At 36.5% G+C, this 24,897-nt stretch overlaps 1 protein-coding gene across 4 annotated transcripts in view; it reads right to left on the reverse strand.

Moving 5' to 3' along the window:
- Positions 1 to 24,897, reverse strand: part of lap (phosphatidylinositol-binding clathrin assembly protein lap) — a 209,058-nt gene that overhangs the window by 48,562 nt on the left and 135,599 nt on the right. For all 4 annotated transcript variants that reach the window (XM_081729828.1, XM_081729812.1, XM_081729821.1 and 1 more), the window contains 3 exons: positions 20,263 to 20,400; positions 16,763 to 16,889; positions 8,663 to 8,749 (listed from right to left, as the gene is read on the reverse strand). In XM_081729828.1, the coding sequence (XP_081585954.1) occupies positions 8,663 to 8,749; positions 16,763 to 16,889; positions 20,263 to 20,400 (352 nt within the window). The remainder of the gene's footprint in view (positions 1 to 8,662; positions 8,750 to 16,762; positions 16,890 to 20,262; positions 20,401 to 24,897) is intronic.

The raw sequence follows: 24,897 nt of genomic DNA on the forward strand, positions 1-24,897 counted from the left end.
TTTTTGACATTCACGTGCATATTTAGTATTTGTTCATCAGTTTAACTGCATATGTACTAAAAGTTTAAAAAAAAAAAAAAAAAAAAAAAAGTCCTACAATAATTTCTACTTTAAGTTTACGTAAAGAAAAACACATATCCAGCTTTACTTCTAAGAATTCTGCATTCTTGACAGTTGCAAATACTGTATCAATCACATCTCCCTTCTTCACCCAATGATCTTCAACTGTGTAGATATTTCCGATTATTTGTGAGCTAGATTATAGATTGAGGTAGGCAATTTTATACGCTGTATGAAACATATATCGTAAAATGCCTATCGTTACAGAAAAAAGAAGTACATATTTGAAACCAAATAGTTTTGTTTCTGAATTTATTGGTGGAAAGGGTTTTATACAGATAGCTCTAATGTAAGATGTATTATACGGCAGTTGCAACTAATACAAAATTTGCTGTGTAACAGCATGTGTGGGTGGGGGTCGGGGAAAGGCATAAATGTAGATTTAAGCTACGAGCAAATGAGAAAAATAGTGCAACCCAACTCTATAGGTATGAAATACATCAAATCATTGTGTTTTTCGAAGATTTGTGACAGAAATTTATCTGTGCTAACATTCTTTTGAGTAAAGTGGACAAGTGATGTTGCGCGCATTTTTTTAATAACTTCTAAATCCCTTCCTGATTCTTCGACATTAACTACGAACTACGTGAAAAGGATTTATATAATAATAATAATAATAAATTCTGAATATTAAATATGAAGTGCAAGGAAATAGGTGTCCGTGGTAGGAGGAACGCAATACTGTAAACATATTGTTATTGATGTGGCGCAACGAAGTAATACAAACGAGTATGGAATCTATCATAATTATAGTTTTTTTAATTTATTTCTGAACCAGAATGTATTTTATATTTTTACACTTTTTAGAGTATTTTAAAACACATTTTAAGGGATTTTAGAACTATTTTTAGTCCATAAATGCATTTTTTACTCCGCTAATCAAGAAGAAGTAGTAGTAGTAGTGGTGGTAAGGAGGAGGAAGAGGTATTCGACAATTTTTTTTTCTTGCATATTAAAAATTTTCAACGTGTGCCCCTAAGAACGTTGAGTACCTAGGCCCGGGCCTAATGGTAAATATGGTCAAGATTTATACAGGGTGTCCATAAAGTTCGTTGCCACCCCGTGTATCTTCGAATCGACTACGAATATGAGAAAATGCAAAAACACGTCCATCATTATTTTAAGGGGCTTGAATTTTGAGCTATAAAAGATCCACCCCAGACCCCCATATAGGGGTACTTGGGGCCAAATTGAAAATTTTAAATGGCAAAGGGGGTCGAGTAATATATCGTTGGAAAGGACTCAACAAGAGAAATATTTTCCCGAAAGTTTCAATTCCCTATGTTGATTGACCCCATCCAAAATGGCGGGAGTTCACATTTCGTGTCCAAAAGCCCGTTGGCCCCCGTGTATCTTCGAATCGACTGCGAATATGAGAAAACGCAAAAACACGTCCATTATTTTAAAGGACTTAAATTTTGAGCTATAAAACGTGCACCTCAGACATCCCCTATAGGGGTACGTGGGGTCAATTGAAAATTTTAAATGGCAAAGGGGATCGAGTAATATATCGTTGGAAAAGATTCGACAAGAGAAATATTTCGTCGAAAGTTTCAAGTCCCTATGTTGACCCCATCCAAAATGGCGGGGGTTCACATTTCATGTCCATAAAGTCCGTTGCCACCCCTTGTATCTTCGAAACAACTGAGAATACGATAAAATGCAAAAACACAACAATCTCGTACCCCTATCTGGGGGTGTCTGGGGTGGACCTTTTATAACTCAAAATTCACGTTCCTTACAATAATGATGGACGTGTTTTTGCGTTTTATCATATTCTAAGTCGTTTCGAAGATACAAGGGGTGGCAACGGACGTTATAAACACGAAATGTGAACCCTGCCATTTTGGATGGGATAAACATAGGAACTTCAAACTTTTGGCGAAATCTCTCTCTTGTCGAGTCCTTTCCAACGATATATTATTCGAGCCCCTTTGCCATTTAAAATTTTCAAGTTGAACCCACGTATTCCTATATAGGGGTGTCTGGGGTGGACCTTTTATAGCTCAAAATTCAAGCCCCTTAAAATAATGATAGACGTGTTTTTGCGTTTTCTTATATTCGCAGTCGATTCGAAGTGAACGAGGTGGCAATGGACTTTATGGACACTGTATGTTCTGACCAATATTCAGTGGGCTACAACTCCGAAATTATGCATTTGTGCACCCATGTTGGCCTATCTTTTTTCCTGCTTTCGTGTGAGAAAATTTAATGAAATTTAAAAGTTTTTGGTGAGGTTCTTTCGAATATCCTATATAAACTGATCAAACTGGGGTACGATCAATTAGATGTCAAGAAGTTACCTGATGCTGGGACAGTATAATAAAAATGAAAAAGAATTTCATTAATTTTTCCAATTCTCATACATTATGTAAATATAGGAAAGACAGGTTTGACTTTATTTCTGTATTTCAGTAATTCTAATACGACTATTCCAGGTACTTCACGTAAGATATGCATCAATGAATTACGTAAGATATGCAATATTATTCTGAAACTTAGCTATTCCTCAGAACCCAACAGAGAACTCGAGTCTAAAAACTGAACAAAAATTCCACTAAAATCGATTCTGTATCTATTAATCCCTCAACGAGCTCCAATCGTAAAAGGTATACCAAGATCTATATTAAGACTTTATACTTTACTACGTCAGCGTTTCTCAGACTGCAGTCCGCGGATTGCAGCTAGTAAAGTAATGCAAACATATGGCGTCTAACAGAGCATACAAAGAAATGGAGATCAAAATTTAAGCTGCTATGGATTATAGGAAGTGGAGCTAGGGGAGAGAAAACTGAATGTCGTCGAAATGATAGAAAAGCAGTAATGACGGCGAAGCAATATTTTGCAAAGTAAGTAAACGAAATTAATTTACCAACCATAAGAACGGACAATTCAATATAACACGTATGCAACGGAAATAGTGTATGTCTTAAACGGAAATAGTGTGTGGAACCGGTACAATTATATTCTGTGGTAAAGGTTTTATTGTGTATAGTATAATGACTAGAAGAAAGGAGCCGCGTAGTTGGTGCGGAAATGTAAATACAATCAGAGCTACAAAATAGAAGTGTGGTATAATGTGGCATGCTATGGGTCACAGGGAGCGGAAATAGATGTATGCGCACATAGAAAGCGCGCAGAGAGCGTGAGATGTAAAGGCGCGACTGAACCAGTGCTAGTAGTTCTGGTGGTAAGTATTGGTGTTTCTATTATGCATTCGATCACGAAGGTCAGTCAGGTAGTTTCACTGAAAGCAGAGTGCGGCGGTACTAGGAGTCTGATATGGAACGTCCATCATGTGTGTATAAAAATGCGATGATCTGTAGTTGTGGAGCTGTTAGCGGAAGTGTTCGGTATCTCATAGGAAAATCTAACATGGGAGAAATGACTCGTTGCAGAACAGATAAAAATGCAACTGTATCGAAAAAACTTGTGGATGAATTTAACACACTAATGACAGACAATGATGGCACAAATGATTAGGATATTCAATGACGATCCAGCGTTACCACAGGGAATAACGCTGCTGCAAGAACGAAGTCCACCAGTTGCTTAGCACCACGAAAGCTATCGTTCTTATATGCTTCATCACCACTAAAGAAAACTCGCGGACTTGTCAGATGCATAGAAAATCTGGACCAAGCAGTTCAGAGCCATGGAGGTTTCCCAGTTGTGTCCTCCTGGATTAGCAATTGACAAGTCACCGCGTCTAAAATCAGTACTGTTAAGGCATAAAAACGCAAAACAAAATAAGACGGTCTTGCAAAAAATTTAAGAAGATATTCACAACGCTTTGTAGACGCCGGAATTTCTTACAAGCACGATTTAACAATGCTATACATGAGCATTTACTCGGAATGGAACAACACTATGCAATTATTCACGACCGCACAATATGCATCTGGGAGAGAAATATTAAGAAAGGACCTTATTCACATCGTTCAAATCATTTATCCAACGCTTCAAACGTGAATACTAAATAGTTTCGAGTAAAATTACATACAAAATTAGTAAGAGAGTCAACGCTGATGCCGCAGCTACTGTTAATTAAATCAAGTCTTTCATTACAGAGCACGAGTTGATTCCTGATTAGATTATTAATGCAGATCAGTAAGTTCTGGCAGAACTCTTGCTTCTTGATCACCTTTGATGACATGGGTTCAATCGCTGATATTTTATTGTGCTATTTCTGCAGGCAAGTTTCTGCTGATTTGACAACACTGTATTCCAGATAGAAACCCTGTTTATGGTCTTTTATAATTCTTGATAGGTTAAATTTGGTTTTCTTACTTTCACTTTTCACAAGGTATTCAGTTTCACCGTTATTACTGTCTTTCATTTCGGCGACATTCAGAATTTTTTATTCTCTAGCTCCGCTCCCTATTGTTCATAGCAGCTTAGTTTTCGCGATTTCCATTTCTTTTCATGCTCGATCAGATGATGTATTTTTTTGTATCAGGTTTGCGCGACAACCATACTCATCTTTACTTGTTACATTCAACGTTCGTCCAAAAAATATAGAAAAAAAAAATCATGGTAATTGCGTATCATATTTTGTTTTTGAGAATCTCAATGTTTGGAAATATATATATATATACACACGAAATATCAAAATATCCTAGGGTTTTTTTTAAGGGCAAACTAGTAGCAATATGACATTATGCCGGTAGATATCACCAGATACATGTATTAGCTACTGCACTACCAAATTGCGTCATCTTTGGCGTATTCAGCTGAGAGTTGTAGTTGTGCGTCTCAAAATGTGTTTCAGTGCTTCTGCGATTTGTCAAATGGCTGACGTTAAGAAGCTACAGATTTGCATTAAGTTGAAAACTGCAAACAAAACCCACCACATGCTGAAAGAGGCATTTAGTGAGAGTGCACTGAGTCAAGCAAGAACATTTGAGTGATTCAAGCAATTCAAAGAAAGGCGCGAATCTGTGGAAGATGACAAACATTCTGGTTGATCATCAACATGGATAACACTGGTAATCATGAAATTGCGTCATGTGATCCGCGAAGACAGAGGATAGACAATTCACAATGTAACAGACTGCGACTGTCGTGCGGTACATGTCAACGAATTCTAACTGATGAACTGAACATGAGGCAAACTGCCCTCGCCTTCTCAGCATCGATTAAAAAGACCTCAGGATTCTGACGTGCAGTGAGTTGCAGTGAAGAGTTGAGAGTATCTAAATTTTTTATCCAGAGTCATTACAGGTGATTAATCTTGGGTCTATGGTTATGACCCGGAAACGAAGCATGAATCATCACAATGGAAGACGCCATCCTCTCGATGGCCGGAAAAAAAAAAAAAAAACTCAAGTTTGCAGCAAAATCAAATCGATGCTGATCATTTTTTTTCGATATTCGAGGAATTGTGCATAAAACGTTTGTTCCACCTGATCAGAATGTCAACGGGAAGTTTACTGCGAGGTTTTGAAGAGACTGAGGAAAGATGTTCGGCGCAAACGGCCAGAGCTATGGCAAACGAAAGACTGGTTGCTGTACCACAACACGCCCGCGTACACCTCGCTCGTTATGAGAAAATTCCTGGCCAAAAATATGACAACAGTCCCCCACTCTTCCTACTCTCCTGACCTAGCCTTCTACCTCTTTCCGAAGATGAAACTCGCGCTGAAAGGGCGACGTTTTGACTCCATTAAAGACATCCAAATAGAATCGAAATTGGTCCTGAACACTCTATACCCTGCGGACTTCCAGAAGTGCTTCCAAAAGTGGGAACAATGCTGGGATCGTTACGTACATGTCGGAGGTGACTACTTTGAAGGTGACGTAACGGAGGACATTACGACGTAAATGTACTTATCTGATTTTTACAATGACATTCTCGGATATTTTGGGTAGCACCTTGTACATATTATACTTCCCAGCTTTCAATTATTAAACACACTAATATATAGTTTTCTTTCATTTAACAACAATGTCAATATAAAATAAAGGAAACATTAATACTATTTTGAAAATATAAGATATACATAAATATATGCACATTTCCGAAGGGGATAAGAGTAGATTAATACTTGAAAAGAAGCCTGAGAAACGCTGACGTACATGGAAGAACAAATAGAAACCTCCATCGAAAGTTGGCTATGCTAACAACAAATGCCAGAAAAAATCCTTCTCGTTATACAGATACCTAATTTATACTATACAGAGTAATTTCTTTAAATAATTTCGACCTATAGAAGCGCAGCAAATCTCAGCCATATTATACAGTTGGAAACTTGGCAATTTCTAACGTATGAACTAACATGACATCTAATTCACAAAAATCACTAGCATCTACCAAGACCTAACGATGCTTTTTCCTGTCAACCAACCCAGGAAGAGAACTATGATATGAACCGTCACAATGTATTAAGAGGAGTGTTTAACTAAAAACAAAATATAATTGGCTCCACATTGATCTATTATTTAAAAAATATTATGAACAAAATGTCCAGTCTTTCGAGATCTCTTACCTACTTTCATACACTCACCAGCCAAAACATTACGACCACCTGCTAGTTTTTAAATAAAGTCGTTGAGCTGACGTTAAGAGTCGCGGGGCACAGCAGAACAGTTTGCCAGACGACTGGGAATGAGCATCTCGGAAACATAGCGACTTCCCGGGTGTTTGCGAGCTGCCATGGTTCCTGACTTCCAAAGGTAGGAAAAGGACAGTGAAAGCAGCACTAATACACTAGAAAAGCAGTAGCCACACCTCATTAAAAAATCTCAGACGTCGTTGACTGTTGAGGTTAGTACAACAGGATAGGGTACGCTGTGGCAGAATTAACAGCCGACTTTAATAGTGGACAAAGGATGAATGTGTCTGAGCACACAGTTTACCGTACACTTAAGACATTGATCCACGCAGCTGACGTCTTGTTGGGTAAAAAGTGCGTTAGAAAATTTGATATGTACTGGGATTAAGAAAGAAAAAGAAAAAGAATTGTGAAAAGAATGTTTATTTCCTGTTATAATCATGAGTTCATGTTAAAGTTGGAGGATTGTTCGTAAATATTGTACTAAGTTGCAAGATTTCTTAGTAGATTTATGAATAGTACTATCTTAGAGGAGAGCTTAATTAAATATTAGTTTTTATGACAGATGTATTAATTAGATTGGAAATTAGTATTTAGTAAAATTTTTATTAATTTTCCTTAACAGTTTTGGCAACATGAGCCCTTGTTAATAATAATTATGATCTCCTCTAGTACAGTACTATTCATAACTATACTAAGATATCCTGCAACAGTACGATATTTACAAACAATTCTCCAATTTCAACATGAGCCCTTGATTGTAACTGCAAACAAAAACTTTCTTTTCACAATATTCTTTTTTTCTTAATCCCAGTATGTATCAGATTTTCTAATGCACTATTTACCTAACACGTCCCACTTGTGTATCAATGTTAACTACATGACATCATCGATTACGACTGAAATGAGCACGTGCGCATCATGATTGGACTGCTGAGGAATGGCAAAGCATCACATAGTTCGATGAATCACGATACTGTTTTCATTACATTGATGGCCGGGGCAGAATCTGTCATCTTCCAAGGGAACAATTGCTCGAGGACTGAAAAGTAGAATGGCCACACGCTGGAGGTGTTTCCATTATAATTTGGGGAACCTTCGCACTGTTATCAATGGACCCGGTAGTGTATGCGAAGAACATCACTTGACTGTTCCTAGCTATCGGCTGGTCATTCCTGATCAAGTACACATTCATGTCGGACATATTACCAATTGGCAATGGCATCTTTCAGCAGAACAACGCTCCTAGCCACGAAGCCAACGTTGCTACTACATTGCCGCTGTCCTGCAAGCCAAAAGTGAATATACCAGATACTAGGTAGGTGGCCAATCTTTTGGCTGGTCAGTGCATAACATAATAATTAACAGGCGATCAAATCACGCACTACCAGAACGTTATGAACTTCGAATTTTTATATTGTCTTTCCAAGATTTTGGAAAGTATGGAAACCAACGAACCCACGGAAAACTCCTCTTAATATACTCTCGGTACGTTTTCACTCTAACACCTTTGCTTCACCTATCTACACCTCTCACTGGAACAAGAGAATCAATATCAACATTTTATTCACTGCTGTATACGTATATTTTCCTAGTGGTTTAAACCGCTGTCCAAAAAAGCAATGAAACTCACTAGGTGATTTAATGCCGAATTCAAAAAAATGTCTCGGGCAACTCGAATTCAAATTCAAATAACTTCATTGGTTGCACAGGTTGTTAATTGTTTCGTTACTCAAATACATTTCTGAAAACAGACGACTGTAACCTTAAAAAAAAAATTCTAATACTATATTACCTTAAACTGTATAATCAGAATTATATGCAATTCGAATATTAATTGCTCAAAATAAAATAACTATTTTAAATTTGATTTTTTTACTAATACTTTTCATCTATTGTAAAAAAGAAATTTAAATTATGATTAGATCCATACATTATATAAAACTGATTTTTACTCAAGTTACAAAATATGTTACCATCCCACCTACCTGTTCCGCCATCAGCTCCGCCAAATACTGTACTGAAGTTCTTATCACTTACAAACGCATTTGTAGCTCCTGGCATACCACCAAATCCTTAATAAAAAATAAATAAATAAATAAATAAATGAAAATCAGCATAAGACGAACGTAGAAAGAAACAAAAGTGATAATTTATAAAACAATTTAAAATATGCCATTTTCTTTTACCTATTTTCAGCTTTTATATATACACACGGGGTAGACAAAAATATATAAAAACACTTCATACAGGACACCTAAGTTTGGCCCTCCATTGTACAACACGTGTTGCGGTTGCCGATCGTTTTTTGTTTTCAATGTGTCATGTGGACCTTCCTCTTCCGTCAGCAGTAATCCGTTCACCTGTGTGTGTCGTAGTGTGAAAGTAGTGCGGTAAAATGTTCGACCTGACAGACTTCCAAAGAGGCATGATCGTTGGTGCCCGTCTGGTTGGAGCTTCAGTGGCAACAGTGGCGAACATTATGGGGATATCGAAAGGCACTGTGTCCAATGTCACGCGGGCATACACAATTCATGGGCAAACGACGTCTGCAAAGCACAACAGTGGTCGAAAGACAATCCTGTCAGACAGGGACCGGAGGGCATTAAAACGGATTGCAGCATCTAAAAAGAAGACCACTGCAATGAAAATTACGTCTGAACTCGATTCCGGACCACAGAACCCGGTTTCATCGAAAACAGTGCGACGGGAACTTCATAAAATGAAAATTCATGGCAGGGCCGCTATCGCCAAACCCCTGGTCACAGCAGTAAATGCGAAGAGGCGTATCCAGTGGTGCAAGGACCACAAGGCGTGGACTCATAAGCAGTGGAAACACGTAATGTGCGGCTATGGTTGCTTACTTATTAAACCCACAACAGATACCCACACATAGAGGTCATTTTCCGTTGCATATACTATACCAACAATAATACTACAGGAGATTCGGGAAACTATTGCCTCGGGCATGTTTAGCTAGCTACAATTCCAGCATTTACAATTACGACTGAGAGAAACCCTGCAAACATCATAGTCAGAATGGTCAGCAGTAGGAATCGACCCACATGCGAAGCAAACGCTCTACCAATAGAATTAACGCGCTAGATAATATCATCATTCTTATGCTCGCACGAACGAATTGTAAATACCTACACAGCATACATCCACACGTCATCCTCAATCACATTAGACCGCCTCGTTACTATAAGCCTTTCATGGGGCTATTTCTAATTTTTTTCGATTAGTACATGAGGATTTGGATGGAAAAAGGGCCAGAGTTCAATTGAGTTCTTACGAAAAACTGTCCCCTTTTTCCATCCAACTTCTCATATGTGTTTTTCTTCTTGTAATTGTTCCAATTTACGTACAATCACCGCATGAGCGAACCATTACGCCTTCACAATTGAGCGCCACTGAGCTGGAATTTATTTCTCTTTATGCTCTGTCAGTTACTGTTCGTTATGCAACCATGCATAACATCACACGCATTTAAATTTTCGTGCAGCTTTTTGACATATCGTTGTTCAGCAATCGAATACTTGGTTCCTATCAACATGTCTGTATATACATGCTAATTTCGATCCAGTTTTCCTCAGATAATTTCCGGGGAATCCCCACATCTTTTGGGGAATCACTTGCGCACACATTTCTGAATAGAGTAGGTTTGAAGTCTTTGACGTGACCATGCCGCATTCGCTTTATCATTCAGGGTTGTGGTGATATAGAGCTCTCAAGTTCATTTTCCCACGGTTTCTAGTAGCCTCTGACCAAAGTTGCAGAGGAATTTTTTTTTCTTGTCTTTATGTCCCCTATATGGTGGAGTATAGTTGGTGCGCAAGTATATTATATTATATTATATTATATTATATTATATTATATTATATTATATTATATTATATTATATTATATAATATATATATATATATACACCGACAACGTTTTGGGAGGTGATTTCTGACACCAAAATAAGACAAAAAGTATAGACCATCCTGGGTGAACAAATGCCTCCTTTCGGAATTATAGACTGCCGAAAACATGAAAAACTGAAATTTAAAGGTCCATAGCTCCAAACCTATGGGACCTACCGTAGTGTGCTCTATCCAAATATTCAAGTTTCAGAATCCTGCGGTACTACCGCAACAATTTTTATAGAAGTAGTTGGAGAGTATTTAAAATTATGTGCCCGCAGCTAAACTCCCTTTATAAAAATTGCTTCGTGAGTACCTTAGGATTCTGAAACATGTATTTTTGAGTAGGGCACCTATTAGTTCCTAAGTGTAGTCTTAAACCGACTACGGTAGGTCCCATAGTATTGGAGCTATGTACCTTTAAGGTTGATTTTTTCATGTTTTCGGCAGCCTATAACTCCGAAAAGAAGCATTTGTGCACCCAGGATGGTCTATACTTTTTGTCTTATCTTGGTGTCAGGCATCACCTCCCAAACGTTGTCGATGTTGTTTTGAAACACCCTATATAATGTATAGAGGTGTGTGGGTGTGTGCGAGCGAAATTCTCATGTTGCTTTCATATTATGTGTAATGAGGAACTTCACTCTAATATGCTTTTATTTCTATAACTGGTGTCAATATTTTAAGAAATTACCGTTCGAACAAGAGCAGAGATTTCAACCGTAACTTTGATTATGGGGTAGAGTATTTTTACCAAGGACATCCCTCGGATACGCCCTTGTGATTATAGAATGGTGCTTATTGCCGAGATTTTCCCCTTGGATCGAAGATACTATCATAAGTGTTACGGAAATGTGGCTTTATGGTCACTTGCACATAACCACACACACAATGCGAAACTACAAACCTGCCATAACTTTATGAATCATGCTGTACGCAGCTTGATATACAGAAGATCCGCATAAAATCTTGGATGAAACACCCTAATTTACGATTCACCCCTGAAACTTACCATTCTCCAGTTTGATTGTATCAGTTTCAATGAAATAAATGATGTCCGAAATAATCTCATGGGCGCAACCTGCGTCCTAAAATATGCCTGTTGATATCTATCTTGAGAATCGAAAAGTATCTAAAAACTACTGAGTCTTTGGATTTCAAAGTTGAGAATATACTCATTATTATTTCAAAATACCATTACGACACCACACACCCAACATTTTGCTTGATTACCTTCTGCCATTTTTTTTCGACATCATAATCCAGTCGCTATAGAACTTCCAAGTTTTCTGATCAAAAATTGTGAAACACTGTTTTCACAGGCCTCTCATAACTAACTAAACACTATTCAGAGATCTGCAGAGACCGAAAGAAGCCAGTTTGACGGTGCCAGGTCCGAGCTATACGGTGGATGCAATGAAACCTTCCCGTCAAGTTCTCTCAATTTCTAACAGTTCGCTGAAGATGTACGAGGTCTGGGTTGTCAGCAGAGCCCTGCAAACCCAGGCCCAAAAACGGCCCGGATGGATATGTATTCTGTGCTAGGCTTGACCCGGCCCGAATCTCGAGCCGGGCGGAGAACAGGCCGACCACAAACGGGCCGGACGTAACCGGTTTGAGAACAACAAAGTCTGATATGTAAAGTCAATTCTTCAATATGCAATGGAAAATGAGAAAGGTGTCGTCATAATATTGCAATGTCTATTTGTCCTTCTCGAATGGGAAAATCATGTGAAAGGTTACCCAAGGTTTGCTTTGTATATCCCTATTCTGTCTGTCTTGCTGTCCAGCCATGTTTATTATATAATACAGCTCATAGACATAAAAGTCTTATACTACAATCATTAGTGCGTTACAGTAACAGAGAAAATAGGTAAAACAGCTACACCGTATGTAGTACTAATATTACAACTACTACTGCTAATATTACTATTACAATTACGATTACGAATACTAGTGCTAATTTCACTATTGCTGCCAACGACAGCGAATACCACTACTGCTATTACACGAAAACAAAACAATGAAAATGATATCTTAGTTTTACGTCCCACAGATATGCCGGCTAGGCTAAAGGAGACTGTGATGATGAGAAATAATTGAAATAATGGAATGAATGAAGTGGGAGGAAACGGGAGAACACTAAGAAAACCCCACACACGGTGTTTGTCCACCACAAAGTTCACTTGGCGCGAGCTGGGATCGAACCAGGGACCCCATGCACCAGATGTGAACGCTCAACCACTGAGCCACCGTTCCAGGATCACCTAATAGACCCTGGCATCTTGGTGATTTATTTTATCATTATATTTTGTTATATTTGTAGTATCATACTATAAACAATACAGGAACATGTAAAACCATTTGGTATTTGCCTTGCTAATTGAACATAATTACAAATTGCACTGATCGTGTGAACACGCCAGTTCACGGTTTCGGCCTCCGTGGTCTAATGGTAGCGTACCAAATTTACTTAGTAGGTCAAGTACTTGACTTCATCATACGTTCTTTAGGTAACTACGCCTCAGGCCGTATCGATGATGACGGGATGAATTGGTGGAATAAAATGTGTGAGGAAACGGGGCCACCCCGAAAACTCCCATGCACACGGTGTTTCTCCACCACAAAGCTCACATAGCACGAGCAGGAATTGATTCGACTACCTCTAGCACCAGATGTGAGTGCTTTACCTGCTGAGCCACCGTTGTAGATCAAGCATCGGTCCACATTCTACGTAGACCGGCCATAATAACTAGCATTTCCCCGCTTTTTTTTATGTACTTAGAAGGTAAATTCTGTACCACCAGATATGTCAACTATGACGCGAAGTCGTAGCAGTTGTATTAGTATTAGCAGTGGTCGTAGTAGTAATAGTAGAAGTGGTAGTAGAAGTATTACAGTACTTTGCAGGCTTGAATAAAGAGTCAGTTTTCCAAACACACTACGATTAACATAGGCTAACAACATTAGTTTCCGATCCGTCTCTCAGAGTGTCCGGGCCGAGCCGGGCTGGCCCAGAAATATACATGTGCCCGGCCCTGTTCGGCCAGGTCCAATTTGATATTACTTCAAACGGGCAGGGCCGGGCCGGGTAATCCGCCGGGCCAAACGGGCGCGCCCGTCCCGTGCAGGGCTCTCTCAGACAGCATACTTGCTAGCCTGTCGCAAGCTGCAGTGCAGGCAACCCAAGGTTCACATGCGAGACACTTTCTTTAAGTTGAAGTAAAAAGCCAGCGCGCATTCGACTTACAGTTCTTAAAAACCACGTGACGCTGACCTCTTAACTTTCGGCGACAAGGTAGTGTTCGCGTTGTTAGCGTCGTTTTAACATTCATCTTGAATAAAGGACAAAACATTATTATTATTATTATTATTTAAATTGTGCCGTCTAGTATTCTAGTCCCACGTACCTTTAATGTCACTATTTCCTCATATTTCGGTAACCATGATTCATAACGAATTGTGGTATTTATGTATAAAGCATAAAAGTAAACATAGATGGCAGCAGATTTGAGCCCACTTATTTCGCAAAAGAATACAGAACTGTTGCAGATATTTTAATATTAACTTAACGTTTAACTTACAGTATAAACTTTATTTGAATGCTATGTTTACAGTAGAAACATTTTTCTGCGTTTTTATATAAAATGGTAGAAATTTCGAGTACTCGCGGCTAATAGAACAAGATATTGGTAAGAAGCAACGTCGCCCGTTGTTTATCACAACAAAAAAGTTTTGATTATCAATATTTTTGATTTTCGTAGAAGCGGATCGGAGTCGGAGTTTCTACGGCTGTGCATTTGCTTCGATAATTGGAAAGATGAGGGAACATTTATATATCATAGATGACTCAAGGATTGTATAGTAGCATGGATTAAGTCAGCATGCGGATTTCTTACTGTTTTATGTTTTATCTATATTTGCTTGGAATAAACTTAACAAGGTTTGCCATTGATGAGTTACGCTTATACTTGGCTAGCGTTTGAGATAATTTGACTTGCGTTTCACTTACGAAGACAAGCTTGTCGCAAGCCTTGCCCTGAAGTAACTAACTAGCTTGCCACAAGCTTGCAACAAGCAAATTGGCTTTCATAGTAGAACTTGCGGCAAGCCGATTGACCTTCAAAGGCAAGTTTGCCGCAACCTTGCAGCAAGTTTAAATTGATGTCTGGGTGTGGTTGTCAGTGTAGCATGAGATAATCTTTCTGTTGACCATGTCCGGCTGTTTCTTTTGAGTTGCTAGATGCACTCACGCAAATTGTTTGACAGCACAGGCTCGAGTCTATCGTTCTGTTTTGGCGGCAGCAGCTCACAATGCACGATGCCCTCTTAACTTGATCATCTTCTTCGGTGTCAGTGTGGGCTCTGTCACAAACTACGGAGCTGCTCCTCGCTTCGACTACGATCTTTTTCGCACTTTGTTGTCGTAGGTTATCCACTTTTCATTACTCGTGATCAAAAGTTTCAGAAATGACTCTACTTCGTTATGTTACAGTGGAGATTCGCAGATAGAAGTTCAATCAAGTAAAGGTTCTTGAGTCAGGTCATGTGACATCTAAACGTCGAGCTTCTTTTTGTAGCAGCCTTCTACAAATAGTTTAACATTGCCTGGTGATAGATGTTTAGGTCATTGGGGATGCTCCTTACATGCCGATCTTACTGGGTTTTCGCCAGAGTATCATCTACTTTATTGTACTTACGCGCCCATTTCGAGGAACGTTTTGGAGATCGATATTTCCAGAACGAAATCAACTGAACGGTCTTTTGCAGGGTTGGCAAAAACCATGGTTTTTATTGAAAAAAAAAAAAACAAAAAAAACGGTTTTTTGGGTTTAAACCAGGCTTTTTGGTTTAAATAATTTGCTCTATATATTCATATCATATATGGACAAAAATAAGTTTGTTTCGCCCTGGTGTTATTATGCAACAACCGGGTTATGCTGGAAGGGGTCACAGAAGCTTAAAGCGGAATCCAAATCGCTTCTCGACTTCCATCCATCCGAGAGAAATTGTCCTTCATTTGAATTCGGAACCAGAACTAATAGACCACAAATGCGATATGTCCGCCGACTCACTCACGAAGGAATCCTGATAAAAATACGTTGCACTGATCTTTACATACTTGTTAATGTAATTGTCAAAAAGTCATTTCAGAGGGACAAAAAGACAAACAGTTGCACAAGTGAAACCATTATCCAGAATTACATATGGACAATTTCAAAGTACTACAGAATACAGAAGAACTAATTTAGTCCAAGTTAGTTAACGACTTTTATTAGTCCAAGATAAAGAAATACGACGACTTAATTTGCATATCAGTGAATAAAGATACGAATTATTTGAGTCCATTTTGGCTCGGACTCATTTATACATAAATAGATACCAAAGATACTTCTGATTTCAATAAATGCCTCTCGTGGGATTTGTATGACCCCCCCCCCCCACACACACACACACACAAGTACGGCATTTCGATGTATTTTATCAATAGTAAACATTATTGAAACGAAACAATATTTAGAATTTTTCTTTGATTGCAATAACATAATAATAATACTCTATAAAAAAATCACAAAACAAATATCCATAAACTTATATTGAAAAAAAAAGTTGATTTTGTAGTATATTATTTTTGAGTAATGAATGGGGAATTTAGTCTGAATATAATATGAATAATATACGGGAGTGAAACGTGATAACCCACAAATGTGTGTTCATCAAGATTTTACAAACACTTACACTTTTACGAACATTTTTCGTTTTTTGGTTTAAACCAGTTTTTTTTTTTTTTTTTAACCATGGTTTCAACCACCTTGGTTTAAACCAGCCAACCCTGGTCTTTTGGTTATTGCTTTCGGTGACTTATCTTACCCATAAACAGCATTTAAAAAAAAAAATGGGAGGTTCGTTTGTTCTTTTATCGAAACAAAATTATAAAAAATTTAGCACAGTTTTGTGGAACGTTCACTCATCTTCACAGCGTAAGACACCAACTCATATAGACACTAGTTGAGATTTGGGACTCTACGTGCGCTAAAAGCTCAATACTTTTTAGACTAGCTGATCTTTTTGTAAGATCATTACTAAGTAGCTTCTTTTATACATTGCAATATGTAACGCTAGCACTATTTATAATTAGAGAGATTTATATTAGAAGCAACAGCAACAGCATTTACTTACCATTTGGCACCCACATTGTACTAGCCGCGGCTGGTGGCGCTGCTGTGGTAGTTTGAGAAGTGGCAGTAAAGATGTCTGCAAACGGATTACCACTTAACTGAAGCAAGTCATCTGACGCTTTTGTTGACTGAAAATAAAAATGAAAATAATTACTTATTATCTTTTTTAATCTACGCTTTATCCATAAACCTCTCACACACATACGAAAAAAAAAAAAAAAAAAGAAAAAGAAAGCGAGTTTCTAATATGAAATGGGCTCAAGTTCTAAAGTGTGTTTTTTACTGAGGTATATGAGCAGATGGAATAATGCAATTCATCTTAAAATATGCGAACAAGCTTTTTGATTTATGATACAGAAAGTAGTACTGTGCAGCTTTTGTAGTTTTTATAGCTGACACTACAGTAATTAGCGTTTTCGATACATATGATTAACAGTTTTCTCTCCCCCCCCCCCCCCCCCATCGATATTCAACAACTCAGTGATAAAGGTGTCAAAGAATGAGAGTACCGAAATTTTAAGAAGGTTCAAAGTCGTGTGATAACGAACCTAAGCAGCCTAGACCACGAAGAAGCCAAATGACATGATTGCGCAAGTGAAGATAGTTATTACGTAAGAACACCGAATAAGTCTGCGTGCCTTTAGACTTTAGCATTTCCATGAGCTCTGTTGAGACCATTCTGCATGAAGATTTGAAAATGTTAGAAATTCCTTTCAGATCCTCCCCCCTCCCCTACTGACAAGATCGCACAAGTAGCAATATGTCAATATTAACACGTTATGACGCCATGAATGGTGCTTTCATCAATTGTCACAATAGACCAGACGTGAGTTCTGCTTTTCAAACCTGAAACGAAATGGCAGTCGTCACAATGGAAATACCGACTCTCAACCACCAAAGAAATATCGCGTAACCGTCAGACATCAGAAAGTGATGGTGGGTATGTTTTAGAATAGCGAAGGCATAATCCTTGCTGATTGTATTCAAGAGGACACTACAATGACGACTGCAACTTACGAACACGTTTTACATATTAAGCTTCGAGATGGTTGCCCATGTGTTTTTCCATCAAGACAAACTCATGTCTTGATTCGCTAATTACTTTGAAGTAATGTTACATGCTCCCTACTCATCAGATCTCGTTTCTAGTGGCTTTTGGATCTTTCCGACAATGAAGGACACTCCATACACATTCGTTTTCCAGTTACTGGGTTTTTCTGACATCAGTAATAAAGCGGACACGGAATCATGGCGTTAACGCTGCGAAAAATTTACACGTCTACGAGGTAATTACGTTGAGATATGGCAAATTTCGACTTCCTGAAGTACGTAGCTTCTGAAATAAAATATATATGTATATATATATATATATATCAGAACTTAGAACTTGAACGTATTTCGTAGGAAACATCTCCCTCTGTCTCTCTCAGTCGTGGATAATGATTAATTAAATATATTTAGTTAGGTATGGTAGATGATTTTAGATTATATTATTTACTGATAAACAGTATCCCACGCTGTCGTATTTGTGCATAAGAGGTTTATTTTCTAGAAGTTAAGTAAAAGAAGTTGTTTTACCTTGAAATGCTTAATTATAATTTTATTTACATAAAGATAATTTTAATATATATAAAATGATATTAATGATGTTATTTGTATACTTGAGTTATTTGTTATAAAAACTAATTATGTTAAAAAATAAAATATTAAAAATGTTTTTTTTTTATTTTTATTTATTTTTTTTAGCTAAATTTATAAGTGGTAACAATTGAAACTCACATGAATATATGGTAACCTCTCACCCGAAGTCCAAGGTTAATCTTTTTACACATGGCTAAACAAAGGATGTTTTTGTTGCCTTTGTTTTCACTCTCCCTTCTGCCAGCCTAAATTTTTATTATATTATTAAATTTATTAGTTTTTAATTTTAAATTAAGTGTCAAACTTATATTTTTTTTGAAATTAAAAAGTTTTATTAGTTGTTACTACCGTTGTTCCTTAGGACAAGTTGTTATAAAAAAAAACATATTAATGTTTTTTCTTCATCATTTTTAAGGCTTTTTTCATAATTACACTTAAGCACTTTTTTTTTTTTTTACAGATTAGCATATCCATTTATCCTTTTTTCTTTTTTTTAATTATATAAAATCTGTTTCCAACATAATACAGCTTCATGTAAGATCTGAACCACATGAGCTCCCGCCGGTATTCGAATTCTGGTCTTCCACGCCAAAGGCGCGTACCTATCCACATACCAATGAAGAAACTCTTGCAATTAACTTAATAGGCGTAAGATATTATTACAGCACTTCTAATACCAATTACTAACTAATATGGGAAGTATAAAAAATTAGCCACTAAAGTGAGTCGAACTAATTCGTGCATTTAATAAACTAATTGAGCTGTATAAGATATTGTAAAACATAAACTCATCTTGATTGGGTTTAAGAAAATCTCTCTCAAAGATTTTTCGCAAATCTAGACAATTAGACTTTACAAAGAAATTTCTAACACTGCATAATGACGCACTTTTAGTTGTTGCTAATCACAACGAATTTCATTGATATCCGTCTAACGATTAATGAAGTAAATGTACTCAAAATTTATGAAGACTATGTTTGGAAACAATATATTTACAAACTAGGTAAATAAAAACAAGATGCTCATATAAGGATTAGAAATGTGAGCACGATGTAAATGAGTCTAGTATTCCAGAGAAAATGTTCAATATGAACTAGAGGTGCATATTTCGAGTAATGTGCGGCTGGGACTACTAGATGGCACTGCACTGCCAGACTGCAGCTGATTTTAAGTTTTGCTCCCCACGACAAACTGGACTGCAGTGTGCATTCATTAAAGTTGGTTACAGGACACCTGACTATTTCATTCGACTCACCTGTTAAATTCTGATTGAATTTTGGCTATAAAAATTGCATTAATTGCAATATATTCATCCAATGTTCTTGTTAAAGCTAAAACACTGTTTTCATTATTATAGTCGACATAAATTTTAAGTCCATTTATTTCATTAACTGTCAGATGGACAGCAACGAATTTGCTGTGATTCGCAACAACTCGAACTGCTTCATATGTACTGCTAAAAATGTATTTACTAAGTATAGTTCTCCAGATGTGTGGATAATGTTTGAAAGCAATTTTCTCAAAAGCCCATCAAAATGAGTTTCTTTTACAATATGTCATATAGTTTAATTAGGTCCATCAAATGCATGAATTAATTCAACTTACTTCACTTGTAAAATGACTAATACAGAACAAGCCATGCATACTTAACATATGAGAACAAACTATTCAACAAACTGACAGCAAAAAGAGTTTTTTCTTCCGTTCATCTATATTGCTGTATGTAGATACTCTCACAGCTATAGTAACCCCTAGTCCTGGTTCTTTACTTAACAATATCTCCCCCTCCCCCTTCTGTTTTTGAATTGATGACCTTTATTTCATTGGTATTCTTCAATTGTGTCCCTGGTACGTACTAACCTGAGCATTTGCAACTCCACCTGCCGTTGGAGAGCCGAATAAATCCACAATTGGCTGTGACGCTGCGTTTGTTGGAGAACTTAAGAATGGATTCGTACTGGACGCACTTGTAGGCGATTGAGATTTAGCATACTTCTCCTGTAAAACAATGATTTATGTAAGTGCTCAATTTTGTTAATTCAGTTCAAACAGTACATGAACTTCACTCCTTTTTATAGTACTTCATTCTAGTTTCGAAAAAAACACAAACAAGCAAGGTAAAAGAAAACATGTTTCCTTAAGAGAATTTCCAGGTTTTCATTTAACAAGACAAACTTCGTTCTACCTTCAACTAAATGTTCAACTAAAAAAAAAAATAAATTTCTAAGTTTCTGACATTAAAATTCGTAACATACAGCTCAATTCCAAGTTTCCGGTGTACAACTTGGCATCAGTAAAACAATTTTTAACCTATATTGCACATTCGTAAGGAATACTCTGGTGTTTACTTCAATGGCTCACGATTCTACAATCTAGTATTATCCTCTTTATATCGCAAACTTTTCTCCAGCACGGTAAAAATTACACGTTATTTATAACATAATATTACGAATGCATACACTTTATTTCAGGTGTCAAATTGCTATATCGATTTCGCTGCTTTAATTTTCGATGAATGATGGGATTGTAATCTTTGTTGCAGATGTTTACATACTAATAGAGACTCTTTAGGATAAGATTAGGTTTAAAATATGAACGATTAGCTCTAGAACTGATACATTCGATAGTATCTAGATTAAATTGGTATTATTTAAATCTAGTTTGGTCATACATTTACCAATCTTCATTCATATATTAAGAATTCATAAACTGAGGAATACATATCGCCAGATCTTAATTAACGACTTCATTTTAAAATATACTAAATGAACTGTAAGTAAAGTACAAATTTGCTTCAATTGCTAGTTAAAATTTGATAATCTATTTTATTGGAATTCAAGCTTATATTAGTCTGTCATCCCACATTATATTTAACTGTGTTAAAAAGGGGAGGAGTACTTTGTAAATATGTACTTCAATTTATAGTACATACAACTCCAAAACAATATATACTCTTATAGTTTTTTTTTTTTTTAAACAAAATCAAAATGAGAAAAAGTGGGAGAAGGGAATTGGCGGAAGAGTATATTGTTGTAGAATTCCCTCCAAAAGGAAAAATATCAAGCCAATTGGCTATACCCACAACTATTGTCAGAGTGGTGAAATACACACAGAGAGAGGAGGAGGGAAGTTCATAGGAGTACGATGTATTACGACAGTTAAAATTGTGGAATATGAAATGATCATAAAATAAAATGTTATATAATAGATTAGCAACGACTTCTTCAATACACTGATATTACTCTACAGCTTCAATGGTACACAACCGGAGATAGATACATATATTATATATATGTGTGTGTGTGAGAGAGAGAGAGAGAGAGAGAGAGAGAGAGAGAGAGAGAGAGAGATCTTAAATCCATGCTACCGATTTAAGATCAGTTACAGACGTCAAGACCGACTTTCTTTGGAATCAGACATTTTCTGGTCAGAGTATAGAAAGTATGAATAGGTACATCTCCTATGTTAACCTTCTTTTGTGTGTACGCGTTTCTAGAATTTTTTCGTTCAATTTGTGACAAAGAATAATATATAAATGTATATAGATATGAAGGAAAACTACAAATCGCTACAAAATTTCTTTCTTACATGCCACAAAGCGTGAAAACTCAAAATTAGAACACAAAATCTTTGTATCTACACAAGAAAAATTTCGTGTCACACGCAATCAGACTGAGAAAACCGAATAATGATTAACACAGTTTCTTTATGACATTCCCTGTCACGTTTTGACCACCGGTGAGCTGTTGTGGACTGAAGATTTCATCAGCGTTACCATACTTCTTACTTTACCTCTATTATGTAAAAGTTACCCTGAGTGAGTGAGCGACTAATGAACGCCAAGGTTAAACTGCTCAAACTAGAAACTTGAAATTTTAATATGCATAGGATCTGTGACGTAAGGTGCAACTAATGAAGAATTTTTGAAAATTCGACCAGGAAGGAAGGAGAAATAGGGATAGCAATTATTGTAGTAAAATATCCATATGTTCGAGACTGAAAAGCAGAGATGAAATTTGGTATATGGACTTTCCATTTAATAATAATAATTAGACACTTGTTTCGCCGTATTTTGAGATTTCCCCTAAAAAGGATAGAAAAAAGTCGGGAAGTAAAAAGGGTAGGGTAAAATTAGTATAACCATAGCTTGAAATCCCTTATGGGTTAGACATAAAAATTGATATTTAAGCTTCTAATTTAAAACAACTGAAGATCTAATTAAGCGTTTTTGATATTTCCCTTAAAAGGAAAAACGGGGTGGGGGTTGCATCTTCTACAATAAGATAGAAATCCCTTAAGACATATTAAAGTTCTTATTCAAAACAAGTGGATATATGCGACAGCGTTTCCGGAAAATCCGCTTTTAACAAAAGAAGGGAGCAGTTTCTACTTTTTTCTCCAATATATAAACATGGACGTTTGCAGTATCGGCATGGAGAAACTGGTAAATCATTTAAAATCTCTTTTTAACGACGACTACCACTTCAGCAGACATAGGTTATCACTGTGAAATTCGTATTCCAAAGGGCAAAATCTGAAATTCGTATTCCAAGGGACAAAGGAGTTTAAATTTTTCGCAAAAAATAATACCATTAACGTATTCTTGCCGTGCGAATAACGGGAGCAAAAGATGAAGTATGACGTGTCAGCCTGAAGGCCGGGCAAATGCGACGGTCAGGGAGTGAAGTCCCCAGCTAGCCAAAGGCTAGTTACAAAAAAATATAACAAAATTTGGTTCATACGTATACTGGTAGGCATATGTTCGCATTATTTATCAGTACTTTATCGTTTAAATAATATTCTGCTAACCTAAAGTTTACTGACGGATTAAATGATGTAATGGATATTTTCTATCTTCTTGCCACTTACTTTTGTCTGGAGCTTCAAAATGGTCATGAATGAGGTAATTCCTTTTTCCTTTAGAATTTAATGCTGATTTTCAGCATCTACGGTTTAACATGGAATATTAACTATTTCCAGCGAAAATATTATATATATAACATTCAGAAGTGCGTTTTACATTTTTAATGTTAATACAAAATGTGACATCACAAGAATCCACGTCCTCTTCGTTCAAGTAGTTAAACACGGAGTTTAACTATTTCTAACCTTCTACACTGCTTTGAAAGTTCTGTAAATAATCCATAGTAAAGCTATCAAACGAAGTTTCCTTTTTCCTCCTTATCAGACCTCATTTTACATCTACGAATTTAAAAATCCTTCGACTTGTTACATTTACCAGTAGCAATCAGTATCACTTATTTCTTAAAAAAAAAAAAATGCAGAGTAATGACCTTAAATGCAGTTTGATGGAAATTTAGGATCATCATATTTATTTTAATCGTACTTTAAGCGTTTAATCACTTAATAATTATAAAAATGTATTGTCATCTGAGGAAGAGTATATTGTACTTTATATATATATAAAGCACGCAAGAGTAGTATTTAAAAAAAGGATTGAACTATTCAGAAACAGTGTTTTTTGGATTATTTGAAATTCACTCTAGTCACCAAAATACAAGAAATTACTTTTGATAGTTTAGTCACGAAAAATTGAACCAGCTCTCAATATGATGCTGAATTTGCTTTTTTCACAATCACTTGGTTATGTTCCGGAAGACTATACGATGGATCGAATTGAATGAAAATTGTATGAGTTATATTCTATTGTTGAGTATGTTCATTATCCCGTTCAGCCGGTTTAGTTTTTCGTGGCTTACTGTCTGCATTACTTTTGAGATCCACTATGATCAAAGGAAATAAAGCACTAGGCACATGGAATTAACCTAAAGAAAAAGAACGTAACGTTTACATGCATATACACAATGTCGGTTAATTCTGCAAGTCAGTTATTACTGATGAGGTATTTAGTTCGCAAAATAACCCCAAAAAATAATAAAAATAAATTAAATAAAATAAAAAATAAAATGTTCAGTAAGTGGAAAGTTGGTGTTCCAATTCGCACCACCTCGGCATTTCTGCTTTCTGGCTTCCTTCCATACGACAGAAAAAAAAAATAAAATAAATGAATTGAAAAAGTTTGCGATACAAATCAGAATGACTATTTCTATTAAAATACTAATTATAAAATTGCATTGGGTATATGCATGTAATTTGTAATTGTACTGAGGGATACCGTTTAAGGCTTTTGAAGTTTCTCCTCGAACGCTGATAAATAATAATAATCCTTCAATGTTACCACATCTTGTCACAACAAAATTTATTTTTGTATCTGCTCGATGTGAGCGCTGAGTTTTGAATATTTATATGCTTAGTCATACCTATCGCCAAGTGGAAACATCACGTCCTAGAGCTAATTTCATTAACTTGGCCCACTTTCCTTAAACGATATCTCTTGGTGTATCATATCGATATATATAATACAAATACTTTTTTTTTTCTCCAAAGAGAATCTTCTTGTTGAAACATGCAGGAAGTATTAAACATAAGAAGATATACAGTGACACAACGCTTGTCTTGTAATTTTGAAATTCA

The sequence above is a fragment of the Thermobia domestica genome, chromosome 1, assembly GCF_964235325.1.
Source record: "Thermobia domestica chromosome 1, izTheDome1.hap1.1, whole genome shotgun sequence".
NCBI lineage: Eukaryota > Metazoa > Arthropoda > Insecta > Zygentoma > Lepismatidae > Thermobia > Thermobia domestica.